Source organism: Neoarius graeffei, chromosome 21 (assembly GCF_027579695.1).
Source record: "Neoarius graeffei isolate fNeoGra1 chromosome 21, fNeoGra1.pri, whole genome shotgun sequence".
In the NCBI taxonomy this organism is placed as follows: Eukaryota; Metazoa; Chordata; class Actinopteri; order Siluriformes; family Ariidae; genus Neoarius; species Neoarius graeffei.
The window spans coordinates 19,552,298-19,575,118 of record NC_083589.1 but is presented as its reverse complement, the minus strand read 5'-3'; the positions used below and the strand labels follow the sequence as shown (position 1 = coordinate 19,575,118).

The 22,821-nt window shown below is 45.7% G+C and overlaps 1 protein-coding gene across 1 annotated transcript in view; it reads left to right on the top strand.

Moving 5' to 3' along the window:
* LOC132869944 (leucine-rich repeat-containing G-protein coupled receptor 5-like) overlaps positions 1-22,821 on the top strand; it is a gene marked incomplete at its 3' end in the record, with an annotated part of 250,936 nt that overhangs the window by 173,570 nt on the left and 54,545 nt on the right. The window contains exon 6 of the mRNA XM_060903511.1: positions 8,576-8,647. Coding sequence (XP_060759494.1) covers positions 8,576-8,647 — 72 coding nt within the window. The remainder of the gene's footprint in view (positions 1-8,575; positions 8,648-22,821) is intronic.

Sequence of the window (22,821 nt, the reverse complement as noted above, 5' to 3'; positions counted from 1 at the left end):
TGCACAAGCTTTGCTTAGTTTATTTTTAAGTGACCCATTTTCCCTCTCTACTGCTCCCACACTGGCAGGATGGTAGGCACAATGTTGTTTCAGGTCTATCCCTAGGAATGCTCCTATTTTCTTTAGGGCTGCATTAACAAAGGGTGTTCCATTGTCACTTGAGATTTTGCTAGGTATACCCCACCTAGGAATTATATCTCCCAGGAGTGCTTTGACTACTGCCTCTGAGTCCTGTTTAGCTGTGGGGAGTACTTCAACCCATTTTGAAAACATGTCAGCTATTACCAGGCAATACCTTTTCCCTTCACTAGGTGTCAGTTCAATGAAGTCCATTTGGAAATTATCAAATGGTTTGTCTGGTATTAGGTGTGCTGCTTGAGTTAGTTTGATACCTTGACCTGCATTATGTTGTGCACATATCAAGCATTGCTTGCAAAATTTCGCAGCATAATTTGAAAACCCCTCTGTGAACCATCTCTTTGTTACTTCTGCTACCATCCCCCCTTTTGACACATGGGTGAGCCCATGTGCCAATTTTGCATAGAAAGGGAACATGTGTTTTGGTCGACAGGGATGGCCCGAGGGACAAACCCAGACCAAGTTTGCAAAGATACAGCCTGCCTGTTTCCAGACTCGTCTCTCATCCTGAGTGGCAGTGCTCTGAAGGTCTGCTAGCTGTAAAAAGGGGGTAGAAACCTGAGGAAAAGCAAGGTTAGAGGGTGAACTGGAAGCTGAGGCTGCACACTTAGCTGCCGCGTCCACCCTGGCATTCCCTTGAGACACAAGATCAGTATTGTTAGTATGGGCAGCACACTTACACACAGCAATGTCTCTAGGGAGTAGAATAGCATCCAACAACTCAGAGACCAGTTTATGATGTGCAGTGGGAGATCCTGTGCTAGTGAGAATTTCTGTGTTTCCAAATGGTGCCAAAATCATGCACTATGCCAAATGCATACCTGCTGTCTGTAAAAATATTGACAGATTGCCCTGCAGCCAATTTGCATGCCTCAATAAGGGCACAGAGCTCTGCGGCCTGCGCCGACAGGTTTGAGGACAGACACGACGCCTTGAGGACCTCGTGATCTGAGACTACGGCAAAACCTACTTTCTTCTTTCCCGTCTCTGAGTCTCTGGAGGCTGAACCATCCACATAGAGGACCATGTCTGGATTTTCCAAAGGGTCGCTTTTTAAGTCTGCCCTGGGGGAACAAAAATCGTTAGTGAGAGCAACACAGTCATGTGGCTCTCCATCATCCTCTGTAGGGAGAAGAGAGGCAGAATTCAGAACAGAACAACGTTTCACAATGATGTTAGGCATATCAAGTATGACAGTGTTATACTTCAGTCATCTCTGTGCTGACAAATGTGAAGTCTTTTTCTCCAACAGAAGCAGGGAGACAGCATGTGGGACCAAAAGGGTGAGGTTAGAATACCCCACAATATTTCTGGAGGCAGTTACCGCCTTTTCAGCTGCAGCAACTGCACGCAGGCAAACAGGAAGTCCAGCCGCCACTGGATCCAGCCTGCTGGAGAAGTAAGCTACAGGTCTCAATCTATCCCCGTGTTTATGCAAAAGAACAGAGGTCATAAAACCCTTCTTTTCATCTACACTTTGAACAAAATTATTTATTGGGGTCAGGCAGTCCCAGAGTGGGTGTGGTCTGCAGAGCACTCTTTAGGGACGTCAGGTGCGCGTGGGACAGCCACAGCATTGACTGCTTGCAGATCTTGGACAAACCTCTACTCATCGGGCTGGGACAGTTTCTTGCCTTCTTAACTGGAAAAATAGGAGTGCGCACTGGAGAGTCCTGGCAAGGGACAATTACATCTGCCTTCAGCAACGAATCAAAGACTGGTCTTATACCTGCGATTGCTTCTGGTTTGAGTGGGTATTGGGTCTGTTTAGGCCTGAAATCTGATTTGGGGGTGATCACCACTGATTCAGCATTGTTTATTAGGCCCACATCATGTTTACCCTTCACCCAAACGGAATTTGGAACTACCGCCAATTTGGGGTGCACCTCTGCTGGAGTTATGCCTGTGGAAACAGAGACAAACAGGCCACTATGGCCAGGGTCCCCAGGATCCCGGTCATCAGTGGCTAATATTACGCTGCGCTTAACATACACACACATAGCATGACTTTGTTTGTAGACCCCAAGCCTTTGGCAAAACAACACACTAGGGTCCTCTGTTTGGGACCATTCATTGCCATCGACTGCACTCTTCTTGACCCACTTCCCCACGTCTTTCCAATGGGCGGCTCATGGCTTTGCTAATGAGACATAGGATATAGAATTAACGATGTCAAAGAAATCATGCTGGCAGCAGCCAACCTCAGAGTCCTCTGACACGAGGCCGTGTATAACATGTTTGAGAACACTGCGATGAACATTGATGCAGTTGTTCGGACAATGAGTAAAATGGACCTGCACAGCGCAATAATGTTTAGACCAATATGTAGTTTTGAGGGTCAATCTTTCACGTACTGTACATGGGGGTCTGCAAACCAAGTCTTTTCAAACTCCACATCTTGCCCTTGGTGAACATGTGCTGTGTAATGCAAATCTACCTCTTTCATATAATCTGTGTCAAATGATGAGGTGTTCAAGTGTGCGAGCTGTACAAGGTGTTTTGGAGTTTGTGTGAGTTGATCTGAGCAGAGCCGCCAGACATACACATACAGGGGGCTTCCAAACCCATACTGCACACCGCACATTTCACTTACTTCAGTAGTTAGTCCATCTGGAGTGGACGTGAGATTTACTCCTAATTTGCACATTAAATCACGTGCTAAGAAATTTACTGGATGAGAAATGAGTGGGACGTAACTATTCCTTCCTCGCTTTTACATGGGAGGTTGACTGAGAAAGTTTCGGTTACAGGTCGTCCTGAGATGCCCATTATCTGAATAGAATTTGAGCTGAGTGGTGGGTCTACTGGAAGTACCCCATGTTGTATCACTGAGTGTGCTGCTCCAGAATCTACTAAAAAGGTTAACACATGCCCACATACAGTGAGGGGCATACAAGGGAGTTTAGAGAAGGGAGTAGTTGTGTATTTTAACAAACTTAATGCAACTTCAGGTGTATCTATTTTGACTGGTGTATCGGGCATTTCTGTGTAGTCTTGGTGTTGCATGCAGGTGCTGCTACTAATGTGTTTCATGTTATGTGAATGCTCTTGTCTATGTGTATGTATATCACCAGGTGTGTGTGTATTACCTCCCCTGTTCTCTGTGCAGGGCCCGTTCCCGGAGTCTGCCCGTCAGTCTGCTTTGCTGTACTCCTCACGGGGCTTCTGCCTGCTACTGTGGAGACAATCTCGAGCAATGTGTCCCTTCTGATTGCAGTTGTAGCAGGTTGCGCCTTTTATCCAGGACGAGTCACCCCAGGTCATCCTGTCTCGGCCCCTACCTCGACCTCTTCCTCTAGGTCCAGGCTGAGCAGTCTGGAGAAGAGTGAGAGTGGCGGCGTGTAGGTCTTGGTCTCTTTGTGTTGACTTTGTCTTCTCCTTCTCTTTCAGCAGCTTTTCTGCATGCACAGCGTACTGCTCGATCTTGGTGAGGCTCAGGAGTGCCCTCCACTGCAGCCAGGGTCATGGGCCTGGTCAGGCCACTGTGTTTCTCATGCACGGCGGTGAGACGGGCGAGAAACGCTGGCACACCTTCTCCATCTTCTTGCTTACACATACTGTACTGATCTTAGTCATATCTATGTTCAAGGGAAAAGCACTGTCCAGACGAGCACAGAGAGCAGTGATGGTATCTCTATACTCACCATTGCCAGCCGCGCTCCAGTCTGGTGTAGTCACTCGCTGGTCAGCTTCCGACCACTCTTTGGAAACCTTGTTCCAATCTATACCGATCTTGATCATGAGTAGGCGGTGAAGTTCATGGGTGGTTGGTTGGAATTCTCTGCAAAATATCAACAGCTCATTACCAAATCTCTTTCCTCCTACCTCTCTCACATTGGGAAGAGAAGCCATGCTTTTCTTCATGTCAGCTGTCGTCTAGGGTCTGTGGACTAAAAGCACGCCATCAGCTCCAGCCACTTCCATCATTGGAAGATGAAGGACTTCAGACTTTAGGTTATGGTCTTGTGGACCCACTGGTGAGCACGTGGTCAGGTCCAGGAGGGTGTCTTTTCCATCGCCATATGCAAGACCGGATCTCGTGTGTGATGGAGAAGCGCTGAGAGGTGCTGATGCTGGAGGCGGCTGGTAGGCTGGGAGAGATTCCAGAGGCTCAGTTTTTTTTTTCTTTGTCTCAACTTCTCCCCCTTTCTGTGGGTGAAGCTCTTGTGGGAGTGATACTCCGCCTTGCTGAGGAGGCAGTGTGTGTCGGGGTGGTGGGGCAGACTCCAGGTCAGGGCCCATCTGAAATTTCAAACACTGAGAAGAGGGTGAGAGCCCTGCCTGCCGTTTCTCTCTTTTGTACTCTCTCTTAAGTGTTTCTTCTTTCCATGCAGAAAATGCCCTCCAGTCCCCTAAGAACTTAACATTATCTGCAGACTCTTCTTTTTCCTTCCATTTCAACTTTTCTTCTAACTGTTCTATCCAGGGGCGCAGATAGGATTTTTGAACTGGGGGGGACTGAGCTGTCAGCAAATGATTCCATTTTGTGTGTGTATATTATATTATATATATACACACACACACACATATATATATATATATATATATGTGTGTGTGTGTGTGTGTGTATATTATATATATGTATGTATGTGTGTGTATATTTTATATATCTATATATGTGTGTGTGTATATTATTTATATATATATATATATATATATATATACACACACACACACACACACACACACACACACACACTACCATTCAAAAGTTTGGGGCCACTTTGAAATGTCCTTATTTTTGAAAGAAAAGCACTGTTCTTTTCAATGAAGATCACTTTAAACTAATCAGAAATCCACTCTATACATTGCTAATGTGGTAAATGACTATTCTAGCTAAATTCTACTAAATGTCTGGTTTTTGGTGCAATATCTCCATAGGTGTATAGAGGCCCATTTCCAGCAACTCTCACTCCAGTGTTCTAATGGTACAATGTGTTTGCTCATTGCCTCAGAAAGCTAATGGATGATTAGAAAACCCTTGTACAATCATGTTAGCACAGCTGAAAACAGTTGAGCTCTTTAGAGAAGCTATAAAACTGACCTTCCTTTGAGCAGATTGAGTTTCTGGAGCATCACATTTGTGGGGTCGATTAAATGCTCAAAATGGCCAGAAAAATGTCTTGACTATATTTTCTATTCATTTTACAACTTATGGTGGTAAATAAAAGTGTGACTTTTCATGGAAAACACAAAATTGTCTGGGTGACCCCAAACTTTTGAACGGTAGTGTGTATACATGTTATTTCACCTCCCTCACTGCCATCACCAGGAACTACCTGCAGGCCAGGACAATGATAACATTTTAACATAGCCTATGGAAATCCAAAGTTTACACATTATCATCACGCACAGAAATTGCAAAACTGCAAAACTAGTTTTAAAACCGCTAAGTTCCAACTGTTAAACATAGCGAGAGGCTGGGCTACGTGTGTGTGTGTGTGTGTGTGTAAAGTGTAAACCAGTGCATCCTGACTTTCTAACTATGCCTGTGTGTTGCGTGAGCGGCAGTCAGTCAACAACTCTTTGCAAAGTTTCCTTATGAAACAATATGCTCGCTGAAATTATGGCAGGGAACGCCAGATTAAACATTAAAACTGCCTTCTGAGCACTGTATCTACAGGCTACCTCCGAAAGAAGGAGGCTACCAGAAAGGCTTCTCTACTCCGTACGATTTTACTTTCACTACGACATTACTTTGAACAGACTATCAAAAAATTGCAAGGTGATATGATAAAGTAAGGCACAGTTTACTTACAGTCGTTTTTTTTTTTTTAAACGATGCAATCGTTTTCTGCCTTTGGGCACCCTTCATCATGCCGTGTTGGGGTCCTGAACTAGGAGGCGCTGTCCCCGATATGCCTGTCAAACTTGTGGGTAACCATAGCAACCAAGCTCGAGCTCGCAACCTGTGCAGTCTGCGCAGTTGCAACTATGTATACACTGCTGTGCACCTCAATAAACCGAATGCTAATTAGTCTTTTGATTTTTCCGTGAGGTTTGCCTTATGCAAAGAAAGACAGCATAGACGTTTTTTCCTCCCTATAAGTGGGGGGGACCGAACGAGGTGAATTTAAATCTGGGTGGGACGAATCCCCCCCGTCCCCCCCTCTATCTGCGCCCGTGGTTCTATCTGCCTGGGACTAAAACTGCCCTTTTCAGGGAATCCTGAGTCCTTTACCCATATATCAAACTGTGCCAAATAATCCTCGCCATACGAGGTTTTCATAAACTGGATGTTTGGGCTGTCATAGGAGCACCCAATTCTTATTATAGCACAGGTAGCCTCAGGCTTACTTGCTTTTCTTTTCTTTCCCTAACTTACTGTTTCTGTTCCTCATTGTACACTGTTATATCAATAGGTTATGACAACAATGGCTGAGTTTTTATTTGGATCACAAGAAGAACAAGTTGGACTATGTCCAAAAATGCAACACAATAATCCTTTGGGTGTGTTCTTATTAGTAAACAATTTATCTGACATTTGCCTTAAACTAAAGTAGGTATAATTTAGCACAACAACCTCAAAGACAACTCATGCATGTGTACAAAATCTGTTTCTCTGTTTCAGAATTTGGAGGAGGACAGTACTCTGTTAATTCATCAATATTTTGCATGCACACCGGTGTGTCTTTGCGACTTTGTAATCGAACCTCTCTATCCCGTTCCTCCGACGGGCCAGTTGTTCACACAGAACAAAGGGAGAAAAACTAAATTCTCTCCCAGTTACGAATCGCTGAACGTGAGTCCGTTGAGACACGCACCCGTACTTCCCTCGCTCAAGTAGGTGAGCCGTTACCCAGTCATCACTTGGGCGGATTTTTCTCTTACACAACCCAATAAACTACTCACGGTTTATTGTCTCAAAATTGTGTTTTATCCATTTCGGCAAACATATTGATGTGAGGGACAGCTTAGCAGTCCTCCTGGGCTTGGACAAACTTCTGTCCGTCTCTTATATCAGTCTTCCTTGACTGGAACAATCTCTGTCCGTCTTTTATATCATTCTTTAAATACTAGGACAAATCTCTGTCCATTTCTTGTATCATTCTTTAAATACTGTTTCCACTAATTTCTTTACAGAAGAATGCAGAGTTATCACTTACTGGTTCGGCGAGCCCTGATGGCCTGGTCTGAGTTCTCAGCTCTGCACCGTAGCCTTGGGAGTGTTCCGTCGTCCGAGGATCAGACGCATAGGGCCCACCGAGGGACGCCAAATTGTAATGGAAATTTCTAATAAACACTTCAGAACGCTTAGCAGTAATCTTTTCAGTTATTTATTATAGTAGATCATATAAAGATATATATAAAATAGGAAAGAAAAGAGAAGAATAGAAGAAGAGTAGAAGACACCACTTCAGTGATGCCGAGAGTACGCGCACTCTGAGTTGTGTTTTAGGAATGTTATCTATTATACTCTGAAGGCATTCGCTCACTGCTTGTGTCTTTATGTGATTGGCTCAAGATTTTCTATGAAGCTTTGCTAATGAGTGCACCTGGCATGCTTTGGTACGTGCAGGCAGATGCAAGCAGGGAGAACTCAAGCTCTCTGCTTATCACCACCGAGGTCAGGAGAGGTGGTTACATCATGAGAAGATGCGTAATTAGGACGAACTCAAGCACTCTGCTCATTACCACCAAGGTCACAGAAAGGCAATTACAGCATGTGGAAAACATCTCTTCTCAGTAACTAAGCCACTTTAGCTCAACATACAGAAACACAGAATAATAATGTTCATCCATTAAATTTCCCTCACAAAATATAGGCATTATTAGGTTGAGAAGGGTGTAGTATGGAGGCTTGTGTATTTGCAGAAAATATTTCCAAATTGCAGAACAAAATTTTGACATTCTGCAATATTGCAGAACACTGGAAAAAAGTATTTCGACCACTGATGATAAAATCCATGTTGGGTATTTTATGATCATGACATTATCAAAACATCACCAGATATGCACCAGATATGATCCAGCTGCTTGGAAGAATTTAAAAAGATATTTCTGGATTCTTGGGGTTTTGGCTCAATATTTGTATAACATTTATGGAAGGAGTCTCCAATATCAGTGCTTTGTAATGGTCAGTACTGTATTTCCTTCTTACTTTTATACCATAATTACTGTGCTAGCATGATTTTAGTTATGGATCTGATTTAATAGGCTTGGAAAAAGCTCTCTGAAAGACACTGTTTATAATATAAAGCACTCCTCCCCTTTGATCATCTTATTTTTTTTTTTACAGTCATGTTAAAATGAATAAAGCTCAGGGTGCATTTATTGTATACTGTATTTTTTTAGACTGACATCAGGCACAAAAAAACTGGGGGTCTTTGTTGCTATTTTTGTCTTTTACTTCTGCTCTTCCCCCCCCCCAGCTTTCAGCTCACTAGATGGAGAGGGGTGGGTGTATCTGACTGTTCTCTTTGCTGTCTCACTGCAGGCATCTCAATAACAACAGAGTGATGTCCCTGGGAAAACAGAGCTTTGATGGGCTACAGAGCTTGGAGACTTTGTGAGTTGCTCTCTCATTAACATTCAGCAAAAGTGCCATTCCTTTTCCCTCTCTATTCTCTGTCCATTCTGCCTTTTTCCATCCTAGTTTCTTCTCAGATAAAGAAGATAAGGAGTTTTAGCTCAATAGAGTTTTTAGTTGCCCTCTCAGGGAATATTTTACTTGCAAACCCAGAGTTGTGTGTGCATTAGGAAGTGGGTGTTAGTGTAGAAGCAGAAAATGTTTTGCACATTCCAGGCAAATTATACTTAATTAAAAAAGTTTTGCAGTATGACTAAAAAAAGGCATGTGACTATAATCTTTCAGTAAGTATTCAGTCAAATTTTTCCATTTCAAATAAATGTGTGTTGGTTTATAACTTTTTTTTCAATACTTATAAGCTGATGATGCTGAATCAGTTATGATTTGGTTTAGAGACTGAATAAATAAATTTAAAAAACATATAAATACATGATTGCTTAAAATGTCACATATTCCACCTGTCAGGGCTCTCAGCATAGTGGCTACATTTTGCTGTCACAGTCCGGTCCAGTCCATCCATGCCTTAGATTGTGGGACTTCCATGCCGGCTCCAGGCTGGATCCAGGACTGGAATTCAGTCCTGCCTTGCTGAAGGCCATTTCCTGAAGCCGCACTCCCACACCTGCTACCACTCCTTTCCCATCAGCTGGGGCTTTTTAAGAACTGTTTGGAGCGACTCCATTTGCCAGATTGTCTCTTATAGACTTTCCTCACCTTGCTACAGCTCATTGGTATTGTGTCTTCTTGATTCCCCCTGCCTGAATTTCTCCTTGTTTTTCTGTCCAGTTTTTTGTCCTTGTATTTTGCCTGCCTGTTCTTTTGAATTGTGTCTTTTGCTACCTCTGCCTGGATTTCCCTTGTCCTTGTGTTCATCAGTTTTTGTGAAGATTTTTCTGTCCTGTTGTTTGTTCCTGATCGTGTCTACCTGCTCCTCTGTGTTTTTGACCTCCTGGCCCGTTTTTGACTACCAATTTTTGCCTGAGCCCTACTGTACCTTTTGCCTTTCTGTCATTTACTTCATTAAAGAGGTTTTCTCTTTACATTGCCTATTTTGAGTCTGCTCTTGGGTCTTCACTTCACCTCAGCTCATCACTCCTGACAGCACAGTCTGGCCAACGTGGACCTAGCAGATTTTGCCCAGCTAAGAGCAGCGGTGCAGAAACAGGGACCTCTCCTTGGGACCCACCAACAGGACATCTGTGGCAGCGGGGGCATGGTCAAGCATTGGTCTGTGACCGGAGGGCGGAGTCAAGGAAGGTAAGTGGCAGAATCTGGTTGGGGAGAGAGCTCTCTTCCTCTGCTCTCTCTCCTTATATAGGGCGTGGTTGCTGGGAAGACACACAAACAGGTTAATTATCATCAGATGTAGTGATTCTGCCACTTACCTTCCCTGACTCCGCCCTCCGGTCACAGACCGATGCTTGACCACGCCCCCGCTGCCACAACATCCAACAGGTGAATCAAAATCTTGTTGCCATCTCTGACACTCTCAATCTTCTTGCCACTCAGCTACAACAGCTTCAAGTAACGTCTGCTCCTACACAACCCCCTCCACCTACCACTCCTCCTGCTCCAGCCCTCTTCAGAGAGCTGAGACTTCCTGCCCCACAGCCATACGACGAAGAACCAGGTACCTGCAGATCATTTTTATCTCAATGCTCACTAACCCTTGAGCTTCAACCACTGACCTTCCCTGCAGAGCATTTCCAAGTGGCCTACACCATCACTCTCCTCACTGGCAAAGCTAGGGAGTGGGGAACAGCTATCTGGGACACCAATGCACCATGCTGCGCCAGCTTCAAGGATTTCACAGAGGAGATGAGGCGAACCTTCGATCACTCTGTCTGGCTGAGAGGCAGCAAGAAAAATCATGGGGCTGCGGCAGGGTGCCCGGTCCGCTTTTGACTATGCGATTGAGTTTTCCACTTTGGTGGCATCTTGTGGCTGGAATGAGAGTGCCTTGTTTGATGCATTTTTGAACGGGCTGTCAGACTTCATCAAGGATGAGCTGGTCTCACGAGAACTGCCACCTGATCTCCCCGGTCTCATGAACCTCACCAGTCGTATTGACTCTCGGATCAGACAGTGGGTGAAAGAGAGAACTCGGACTAGTCTTGCTCCCCCTCAGCCTCCCATTCCTTCTGTTGAACCAATGCAGGTAGACCGAGTCCACATCTCACCTGAGGAACGACAGCGCCGTCGGGATATGAGGGCATGTTTTTTTACAGACAGCTGGGGCATTTCTGCCAATCTTGCCCTTTTAAAAGGAAGAGCCCACCAGTGAGTTTAGGGGCCCTGGTGGACAATGTCCAGAATCAGCCCCCTACCGATCAACTGCTACTCCCAGTGGTCATTATCCATGGTGATCAGCCCCACGACCTCCAGGCACTCATTGATTCAGGGGCTGACAGAAACCTGATCTGCTCGACCACCGCCAAGCACCTGGGGATTCCACTACTGGCTCTGAACCCGTCCCTCACTGTCCTGACCCTTAACAGTACTGGTCTGACTACCATCACCCACAGAACAGCCCCGGTCACCTTAATTTCTGGCAACCACTCTGAATCCATCCAGTTGTTTGTCATGAGTAATCCCCATGTGCCTATAGTTCTTGGTCTGCCCTGGCCAACTCTACATAACCCCCATGCCAACTGGACTAACACCATTTTAGGATGGAGTCAATTCTGTTTATCGTCATGCCTGAGATCTGCCCTCCCTCACGCCAAACTACTCCAGCCCACCATTGGTGAATATCCTGACCTCTGTAATGTGTCTCCCGAGTATAATGACTTAATCTGTGTTCAGCAAGTCTCAAGCTGTTTCCCTTCCTCCCCATAGGCCCTATGACTGTGAAATTGACCTTCTCCCTGGGACTGCACCACTTAAGGGGCAACTTTACTCACTCTCTCCTTCTGAAAGGCAAGCCATGGATAAATACATCACTGAGTCCTTAGCAGCTGGAAGTATTCATCCCTCTTCTCCTGCAGGGGCAGGATTCTTTTTTTTTTGTGGAGAAGGACAAATCCTTGCACCCTTACATTGATTACTGTAGCAGTTCGTGTGGGTGGAGCACAGAAAGACGGCAGGCCAGAATTAAGTTCCACAAACTCTTTTTATTTTAGTCTTTTCAGACGTTGTCAACTCTCTAGTCATGCATGCACGCACACACACACCAGTCGCCTGGTTGGGGAGAGAGCCTCCTTCCTCTGCTCTCTCTCTCGTCATGTAGGGCGTGGTCACTGGGGAAGACACACAAACACAGATTAACCAACATCAGGTGCAGTGATTCTGCCACTTACCTTCCCTGACTCTGCCCTCCGGTCACAGACCAACACTTGACCACGCCCCCGCTGCCACAATTACTGTGGGCTAAATGACTTCATCAAGAACAGTTACTCCTTACCTGTCATATCTATGGCGTTTGAGTTACTCCAGGGAGCCCAGATTTTCACCAAGCTAGACCTGCATAATGCTTACCACCTTGTGAGGATCAGGGAAGGGGACGAATGGAAGACAGCAGTTGGACGAATGGAAAACACCCCCACGGGCCACTACGAATATCTTGTGATTCCGTTCGGCCTGACTAATGCTTCCGTGGTTTTCCAGGCCCTCGTTAATGATGTCCTGAGGAACTACCTTAATGTTTTTGTTTATCTGGATGATTTTTTCCCCGCTCCCTTCATGAACACTACATCCACGTCAGGCAGGTCCTTCAACAACTCCTGGAAAATAAACTCTTTGTTAAGGCAGAGAACTGTGAGTTCCATAGAAGTTCTGTCTCCTTTCTGGGTTTCGTTATCTCCCCTGCACAGATTCAGATGGACCCCTTGAAACTCAAGGCAGTTGCTGACTGGCTCACCCCGTTCTCTCAGTGAGAACTCCAGCGGTTTCTTGGGTTTGTGAATTTTTACAAGTGATTCATCAGGAACTTTAGTATGGTGGCTGGGCCCCTCACAGCTCTAACTTCCACCAAGGTCCCTTTCAGCTGGGAGGAAGGGGCTGAGAAGGTGTTCTCTGAGCTCAAACGAAGGTTCACGTCAGCACTTATACTCACCATTCCAGATCCGTCCCGGCAGTTTGTGGTTGAGGTCAATGCTTCAGAGTCAGGGGTGGGGGCCATATTGTCCCAAAGATCAGCTAGTGACAACAAGCTTCATCCTTGCTCCTTCTCTCATCGGCTGTCCCCCTCTGAGAGAAACTATGACGTTGGCAGTAGGGAACTGTTGGCCATTAAACTGGCCTTGGAAGAATAGAGACATTGGTTGGAGGGGTCAGACCTTCCCTTCTTCGTATGGGCAGATCACAAGAACCTTGAATACCTCAGGACTGCTAAGCGCCTCAATTCTCGTCAGGCCCGATGGTCACTTCTTTTCTCGCTTCAAGTTCACACTTTCCTTCTGCCCAGGCTCTTAGAATGGTAAGCCTGATGCCTTGTCCAGAATGTTTTCTCCCCTCTAGGAGGAATCGACCTCCCCTGAGACCATCCTTCCTCCACGGTGCCTGGTGGGGGCTGCTCTGTTAGAGGTGGAAACCCTGGTCCAGAAGGCCCATGAGCAGGACCCAGTAATGCACCTCCTAACCATCTTTGTTTCTGTGCAGGCACAGATGTTGCAATGGGGTCATGGTTCCAGAATGGTGTGCCACCCAGGAGCAGCCCGGACTCTGGCACTCATCTGACAACGTTTTTGGTGGCCATCCATCAAGGAGGACATCCAGAGGTTTGTGGCAGCTTGCGACATCTGCACCAGGAACAAGACTGGCAACAGACCCCCTGCTGGCCTGCTGAGACCCCTTCCTGTTCCCCACTGGCCCTGGTCACACACAGCCCTGGATTTCATCACAGGACTCCCCAATTCAGGTGGCAATACTTGTATCCTCACTGTCAACTGTTTTTCTAAAGCTGTTCATTTTATCCCTCTGCCCAAGCTTCCCACCGCCAAGGAGACCGCTGAATTGCTGATACTCCATGTTTTCCGTCTACATGGACTCCCCTCAGACATAATATCAAACCATGGACCCCAGTTCTCTGCCCAATTCTGGAAGGCTTTCTGTAAACTCATTGGTGCTTCTCGCAGTCTGTCTTCAGGTTTTCACCCTCAGACCAATGGACAGATGGAACGGGCCAACCAGGAGCTGGAAGTGACTTTCAGGTGCATGGTGTCCAAGGATACTGCCTCCTGGAGCAAGACCCTTCCTTGGATAGAGTACACTCAACTCCTTACCCACCTCTGCTACAGGTCTTTTCCCCCTTCCAGTGCTCTCTGGGTTACCAGCCACCACTCTTCCCCATCCAAGAAGTCGTCGCCGTGCCCTCTGCCCAGATGTTTGTGCACCACTGCAGGAGAACATGGTCATTGACCAGGAAAAAGCTCCTACGTTCTGTCAAGATGTTTAAAGAACAAGCCAACAAACACCGCTTGGCAGCTCCCATCTATTGGGTGGGGCAGCAGGTAATGTTCTCCACTCGCCACTTGCCCCTCAAGACAGTCTCCTGCAAATTGGCTCCCAGGGTCATAGGACCTTTCCCTGTCTCCAAGGTCATTAATCCCTGCTCTGTAAGACTGGCGCATGGTTACGGGCACAGACATATTCTTCCAACTTTCCATGGTTTCCAAGTCAAACCCCTTGTCTGCAGTTCCCTGATTTGGGAGGGGTATGGTCCTGAGGAGAGGAGCTGGGCTCCTGCCAGGTTCATCATGGATCCCACCCTCATCACGGACTTCCACCAACATCCTGAAGCACTTTCTAAGGCGCCTGGAGGCGCCCGTTGAAGGGGGGGGTACTCTCACATCCGGTCCAGTCCATCCATGCCTTAGATTGTGGGACTTCCACGCCGGATCCAGGACAGGAATTAAGTCCTGCCTTGCTGAAGGCCATTTCCTGAAGCGGCGCTACCACTCCTCTCCCATCAGCCAGGGCTTTTTAAGAACTGTTTGGAGCTACTCCATTTACCAGACTGTCTCTTGTAGACTTTCCTCGCCTCGCTACAGCTCATTGGTATTGTGTCTTCTTGATTCTCTTTGTTTTTCTGTCCAGTTTTTTGTCTGCCTGTTCTTTTGAATTGTCTTTTGCTACCTCTGCCTGGATTTCCCTTGTCCCTTTGTTCATCAGTTTTAGTGAAGATTTTTCTGTCCTGTTTTTTGTCCCTGATCATGTCTATCTGCTCCTCTGTGTTTTTGACTACCAGTTTTTGCCTGAGCCCTACTTTGTCTTTCTGCCATCTACTTCATTAAAGAAGTTTTCTCTTTACACTGCTTGTTTTGAGTCTGCTCTTCGGGCCTCACTTTACCTCAGCTTGCCACTCCTGACAGTTTGCTATTGTTCTCAGTTGTCCTCATGCTTTTGATTGTTTTGACATGTTTGGTTTTTGTCCTCCTTCTGCCCCATCCTGTCATTGGTTTATTATTCTATTGTGTTCACCTGTTCCATGTTCAGCTTGTTTATTCCCTATTATACAGCAGTTAGTTCAGAGTGCGGTAGGATGTTTCATTGCTTGTATCACTCCCTTGTGTGCGCTATATAAATTCCACTTCTGGTAATAGTTCTTTCCATTAAAACCATTATACACTTACTACAGACTGTGCATTAGCCTGTGCATTGGCATGGAAACACACAATATCCAGCTGTGGCTTTTTCACGAAATATTTTTGTTGATGGAGCAAAAATAAACAAAATATTTGGCCATCGTGTGTCTGGAATGTCAGTTACTCTATATTAATTTCTTGTTCATAGTGCTGTTGTATGAAAGCAATATCATATTTCCAATCATGCGGTTGTAGCTGTTCTGAAGAATCCTCCATCAATGATCCTTGTCATCACTGAGACGAAATAGTACGCTTCTGTACTAGCTCAGCAAATTCATTCCTTGATTGTATAAGTCTTTTAACTTGCTCAATTGATATACCAAGCAGTTTTGATATTTTGATCCATGGATCATTGATAATGGCTCCTGGTTTGTTTGGCAAACAATTTCCTTTGTAATAGATGTATTCTCAGCTCTACATACAGTAAATAAGCAGTATATTTAAGGTATTGTGCATTAATTAAGCCACTCACAGTTTGAGTACAAACAAACTTCATGATGTGCTCAATGTTGTACATATAACTATAATCTGCATCAGTACCTTCATTTTCCTCTAGTATATTATTTCGCTTTGAACCACCTCTCACCATGCTTCTCAAACTCTGGGTCCAACATACTACAAGCGTCTTCTTCTGTTCCTCCGTAGGGTACCATGCTTGTGTCCCATACATTAACCTTGAGTGCACAAAACTTTCTAGTAGCTTCCGACAAGTCTGCATATTTATGGTTTTATCGGTTAGAACATTGTGGAATTCAGTAAACTTTGCCATTGTTCGTTCAATAGGATAACTGGTGAGGCACACTGCTTTATCGTGACTGATAAATTGGCGGAGGTATGTAAATTGCTGAACATTCTCTATTGATTCATCTCCAACAATGATGAGAGAATCTTTCCTAGCAGGTTCATCATTGTTAAACACCTGCATCTTGGTTTTTTGAATGATATTGTTAACCCAAACCGATTACACATGTTGATATTGCAAGTAGGTTCTCAGCCTCAGGAACAGGTTTGCAGAAGAGGACTACATCATCCACATAGAGTATCCATCTGATAATTTCTATTCCTGTCAGTTTTCCCTTTCCTCTCTGTTCTCTATTTGTATACCAGTGCAGTATATTGTATTCAAATGAAACACCCCAGCCTCCTGGGTAGGCTGGATCAATCTCCTGAGCAGCGACTTTTAGTACATAAAGTAATAGTTAAAGAGGTATAGTGATTCTTGGCTTCCCTGTCTCCATACAACAAGCACATCAGACTTTGATTTTGATCCACGTATTGAAGCAGCTGTTCCCTTGTACATTTTTTTGTAATATTGCTATGAGGTGTTTTACTCCAGTATGTAATTTCAGTATGCGAAAGAGAATTTCTTGGTGCATGATCATATGCTGCTGTTAGGTCTATGTATACAGCTATTAGTGTCTCACCATATTTCTGAATAATGTTTTTGATGATAAATGCTGTCTTGTACCCCGTCTCTCGCCCATAGTCAGCTGGGATAGGCTCCAGCTTGCCTGCGACCCTACACAGGATAAGCGGCTACAGATGCTGGATGGATGGATGATGAAAATGCCATCAGAAGTTGACTGATTTTGGTGGAATCCAAACTGAACAGTAGGTGCTAAAGAAGGCAACTGGACTTGCTTGAAATTCTTGGAGACGTTTCACCTCTCATCCGAAAGGATTCTTCAGTTCTGTCTGACTAGTGGGGAGTTCCAGGTATTTATCCTCTAGTGGATCAAAAGCAACCTTAAGAGGAATACACAGAATCCCAGAAAACTGAATACACATCTACATCAAAACTCAGCGGACTTCAGTGACTCACCTGATGGCAGAGAGAGCCAACAACCCACAGATCACCCTAATGACTCTCTAGGCTGCTAATACCATTCACACCCAGCCCCAAGTGACCTACACCTACAGGATGACTCAACGACCCAGGTTGACTCAATGACTCAATGACTCTCCTTAGGGTTGCTTTTGATCCACTAGAGGATAAATATCTGGAACTCCCCACAAGTCAGACAGAACTAAAGAAGCCTTTTGGATGAGAGGTGAAACGTCTTCAAGAATTTCAAGCAAGTCCAGTTGCCTTCTTTAGCACCTATGGTTTACTATGACCTGGATGACTGAGAACCTTCACAGACATGGAATCCAAACTGCTCTTCACCAATATGTTGTTCATATGCATCTTTCAATCTAATCATAATTATTTTGGCAAGAATTCCACTCATATTTGCACCAATAGAAATATCTCTGTAATTTGCTGCAAGACTCATGAGACCTTTTTTGAAAAGGTATGTTATATTGCGGGCGGCATGGTGGTGTAGTGGTTAGTGCTGTCACCTTACAGCAAGAAGGTCCAGGTTCGAGCCCCGTGGCCGACGAGGGCCTTTCCATGCGGAGTTTGCATGTTCTCCCCGTGTCTGCGTGGGTTTCCTCCGGGTGCTCCGGTTTCCCCCACAGTCCAAAGACATGCAGGTTAGGTTAACTGGTGACTCTAAATTGACCATAGGTGTGAATATGAGTGTGAATGGTTGTCTGTGTCTATTGCCGCTTTTCCACTACAAACGCGGCTGAGTTGGGCTGAGCCGTGCCGGGCTGAGTCGGGCTGAGCGGGGCTGTTGGAGTTGCATTTCGACTACAACCGCGCTGAACCGTGCTGGCTGGAAGTGGGTGGACACATTGGGTGGAGTTAGCAAAAGTGGGTGGACGTCAGGTGATGTCGTTAAGCAGCGCAAACAGTGACATCAGTGATCTTTTAAGCAGTAGTCTCACAACCCGAATAGTAAACAATAAACATGGAGGACATGGAGTCGTTAGTGTTGCTGGTCTTGGTGCTGTGGCTTGTTGTCACCGACAACGCGGACAGATACTGGCAAGAGTGTATAGATGAGGCGAGGCGCATAAGGCTTCAGAAATTCTCGTAATTCGTAATTCTTCTCCTTCCGGGTTTGCGGTGTTTACAGATCCCAGCGCGCTCGCGGGGCGTGTGTGGGCATGTGAGGACACTCCTCCTCACCAATCAGTGCACAGGGGAGTGTCTGCTCACGCCCTCAGCCTCACTCGGCTCGCTTTGGCTCGCTTCAGCCCCACTCCAAAACGGTGCGAGTTTTAGGGGCTAAGCAGGGCTGAAGCGAGCTGAGTCGTGCTGGTTTTTGGTAGTCGAAACGCGAGCCGTGTCGGGCTGAAGTGAGCTGAAGCGAGCTGAAGTGAGCTGAAAAAGGGTAGTGGAAAAGGGCCATATGTGTCAGCCCTGTGATGACCTGGCGACTTGTCCAGGGTGTACCCTGCCTTTCGCCTGTAGTCAGCTGGGATAGGCTCCAGCTTGCCTGCGACCCTGCAGAACAGGATAAAGCGGCTAGAGATAATGAGATGAGATGTTATGTTATATTGCAGTGAAGCCATACTGATGGAATTGTTACTAATGTCCATATCAGCATGAGAAGACATCATATGAGACACACTAGGTTTTTGCTGTCATTGTATTTTAAACCTTTAGTTTTTACATCCGTTCTACTGCTCTTGTTGGTCCTAAAGGAGCACAGTACATTTTAAACTTCCTCCTCAACAGGTGTTTCCGCATTAACATGTATATAATGAATATCAGCATGGATGTGATTACCTGCAGCAATCATGCCTACAGCTAAATCACAGCCGTGCTGGTCTATAATCCTAACAAAATAACTGTAGGTGCATTTGGGTAATTGAGTGATCAATCTCATTAAATCTGAAGGTTAATAATTAGCTTTGTGTGCTAATTAAGATGTGTTTGTGTGTGTCAGGCCTGGTGAGGCCTAGCTTGGTTGCTAGCTAAGACAAAGGAATGTTATCTAAGGAAAACAAAGAATTAGCACGTGTTGCTAATGTGTGCTTGTGTGTGTGGCCTGTGTGTGTGAAAGGCCCTATGACCTGAGCAGAAGGCTAGCGTGGGATGCTAGCTAGGTATGTTTGTGTGTGTCAGGCCTGGTGGGGCCTGGTGACCATGTGTTTGTGTGTGCTTAGATTAACCTCGTGTGGCTAAGCTAAGACAAAGGAATGGTAGCTAAGGAGGGTGTGTCACCACGTGGGGTTTGAGAATGAAGGATTTAGCTCTGGTTGCTAGCTAAAGGTGTGTGTGTGGGAGGACCACCACGTGTTAGAGACAAAAGATTAGCTCTGTGTAGCTAACTCCACGTGGTGGAGGCCTTGTGATCCCTTGAGACAATACAATTAGCCCTGGAGGCTAATGGAACAAAAGAATTAGCCGTGTGTTTAGCTAAGTTGTTTGTGAGGCCTGGTGAGCTAGCTTTGGTTGCTAATTAGACAAAGAATTAGCCGTATGTGGCTAGCTAAGGCCCAAGGATCCTACCTCGTGGGGTTAAGACAAAAGGTGTTAATAAGGAATAAAGAGAAGCATGCAAAGCCTATCTATTAAACAATTGAGAAATTAAAACAAAATAAATCAATTCAACACGCTGCGTGTCTATAGTGTAACAATTAAGCGTGAGTTTAAATTCACACTACTTCAATAAAAGCTAATTCCTAAGACTAGGTTTTGCCCGAATGCCAAGTCTTATTCAGTATCTTGCCTCTAGCAAGATTATGAAGAGATGTTCCGAGACTTTTGGAGTTTCGCCATTGTGGAGCACGTGAGTCGCTTCCGAGAGGCGCAGAGAACTTCTTGATCCGACGCGTGGTCGCTTGTGATGAAAAGAAAGTCTCTGATTAAACAATGTGCACAGCTTTTGAGTTAAAAAGGATCCAGTCACTTCTTAACTTTAAAATAACTGCCTGGTTGCAGTGTTGTACGTACTTATAAGGAACAAATGAAAAACCGGTTGTAAACTCAAGCTGAGTTTGAAATCGCGTGATCTTAGAGTCTACCATGGCCAAAGGTAAACAAAGAAAAGCGCGAAACTCTGATTCTTGCAAGAAAGAAAAGAAAAGACGTCTTCTTGGGTTTGCTCGCGGAGCGAGCGATTCCTCCGTGTCCGTGTTGAAATCACAGCGCCAAAAGAGAAGGAGCTAGGAGTTTCCGGGTGGTTTATGCCTTCCTGGAGGATGTGACGTAGATGATCCCTCCCACGCGTGACATAGGCCAACGCAGAAGTTGGCTGATGGGAAATGTAGTTTCTTAAAGAGACGGACTGAATGTACCTACAATCCCCCTTTTGGTCTCAGGGGTATGATGGAGTCGTAGCACTGAGAGCACAGTACCGTACAGTCCACATGTCCGTAGTCCTTGAGGCAGCCTTGCTCTGTACAGTCCATGGTGTCCTGTGAAAACTGTGTAAACTCATGAGTTCCAGGAGGACAGTTGGAGGCAGAGACATTTTGGGCATATACTCAGGCTATGGGCATTTTGGCCATATAATCACTCTAGCTAACTAGGTCACAAGTCACATCTAAAAAAAAAATTAACATTGAACATGAAACATACATACTTCATTTCCTACGCATAAAAAAAAACAAGAAAAGAGAAGAAATGAAGGAAGGGAAGAAGTATTAGTGTTTGGGTTGGTAAACCTAATCTTCTAGAAAGGTGTAATAGCAGTGGGTGGTCTGGCCAGAAAGCGAGCGCTACTGCGGCTAAAGCTGTCAGGAACGCAGACCATCTTATCCAGCTTGGCGTGTAGCGTTATGTATGGGTTGCCTGGGCAGACCCAGTGGATGTCTTTAGTGGAGGTGCACATCTCTAAGTCTTGTGGATTCACAAAAATGAGGATAGCACTGCCAAGACTATATGCCAGGTGTATTTGCGATGAATACACACTAGTAATAATAGCGGATTTTAGTATTTTATCTACCATGTTATACCGAAGGGTTATTACTTTATTGGGTTGGTAAGTCTGACCGGGAATGTTAGTGTACGCTTATGGGTGAGTGAGGTGTACAAGCTAGGTGGACAGGATGGGCCTAGCTATCGTCCCCCCCTCTTGGAGTGAGGACTGTTCAAAAGGCTTGATTTGATTGGTATGGAAATCAATATGAGAGCGTTTGATTGGGCCTGGATGTCCTAATGCGATACGCGACGGGGGACAGTTTTCCTACGATCGAAAAGTCCCGACCAGTGTGGTAGGAACTTTTTTTTTTTTTAAACTCCTACCGGTTTGGTAAAGTTAAAATATAGGACTTTGTTGCCTATTTGATATTTGTGATGGGAGGCTTTTCGGTCGTAGTAGGCCTTTTGTTCTTTTACGCTCGTTTCGATTTATTTTGTTGAGGGGTCTGACCTCTTTTGTAACAGTTCTTTAATCTCAGCCAACTGGGTTTTTAAAGATTCCAGCTCTGAGCGGAACTCACCAGGTTGGTCTGAGTCACTGCGTCGGTCATCTCTACCCCTACGTTTAGAGTTACAGTCGGAACACTCCTGCCGTCTCTGGCCAGAGCGGGGATGACGGTCTTGCTGCCAACCGCCTTGTTGTTCCCTACGACCCTTTTCATGTGATGGGCGGTTGCCATAGTCACTGTGGACTTGCCTTCGGTCCTTCCTGGCCTTACCTTGCCGATTTCTCAGCTCACGCTGGTGATGGCTCGGCAAGAGGCGGTTCGGACCAGGATTTCTCCAGGGGGGTCCCCCTTTTGGAGCTTCGCCTCCTAAGGCTAGCGGGGGCTTATCTGCATCCTAGAGCCTAAGGACTCTGGGTTCATTATCGTTTCCATTTGCGGTTTTGACAATGGTCTCCCAGGTCATTTGGGCTAGTTACCTAATTTCCCTCATCGAGTGGAAACCCTGTCGACACGTCAGTGCGACTTGAGTCCGCACGCTTGGGTGGAGGTTATGTAAGAAGAGGGATTTGAAACCTCTATCTTCTTCCAAGCCTGGTGCGCTACTACCCTGGAAATAGGCAGTACGTAGCCATCTATAATATTCACGAGGCGCCTCAGACCGTTTTTGTGTGATTTGTAATGCACACAATGTCACGGAGGTTTCGTCCGTGTACGGCGCATATTCTTCCCTCATGTAGTTGTGAAGTTTCGAATAACTATCGCAAATGTTTGGGGGTAGCGTCTCTAAAAAGGCACGAACGCTGCTACTGGAGGGCTTCCAGATCAGTTTAAGTTTTTCTCGCGTTGTGGCGTTCGGCAGGTCCATCAGGCATCAGTCAATTTCTCGCAAATAATCATTTACATGTGTTCTTTGATTGTCGGGATCGAATCGCTCGACATCTTTGGCAAGTAGGTCAATTTGCCGTAAGTGAAGAGTTTGGTGCACGTCCTTGTGCAGCCTTCTTGGCTCTCCTGAGTACTCACTATCTAAGCTACTCTGGTGTTGCTCCCGTTTCGCACTAGATTCATAGCCTGACTCATCCGAAGATGGATCAGGGATACTGTAGCACACTGACCTGGGTGTGCTATGGTCCTGGGCTCGGGATGAGCACAGTACGGCTCCACCCTGGCTAAACAGCGAAGTCGTGTAGCGAGTTGATGGAGTTTGGCGGGGTGTCTGGTTCTCTACCAGGTAATCTACGGTGTCCGGTTCAGACGCCTCTTCCCGCTCTGAACTTTGGCGCATCGTTGGGGGTCTTTCATGCCCCTCGCGCTCTTCTTGGGGGGTCTGCTCCTCAGCAGCCCTCTGGGCAGCCTTTT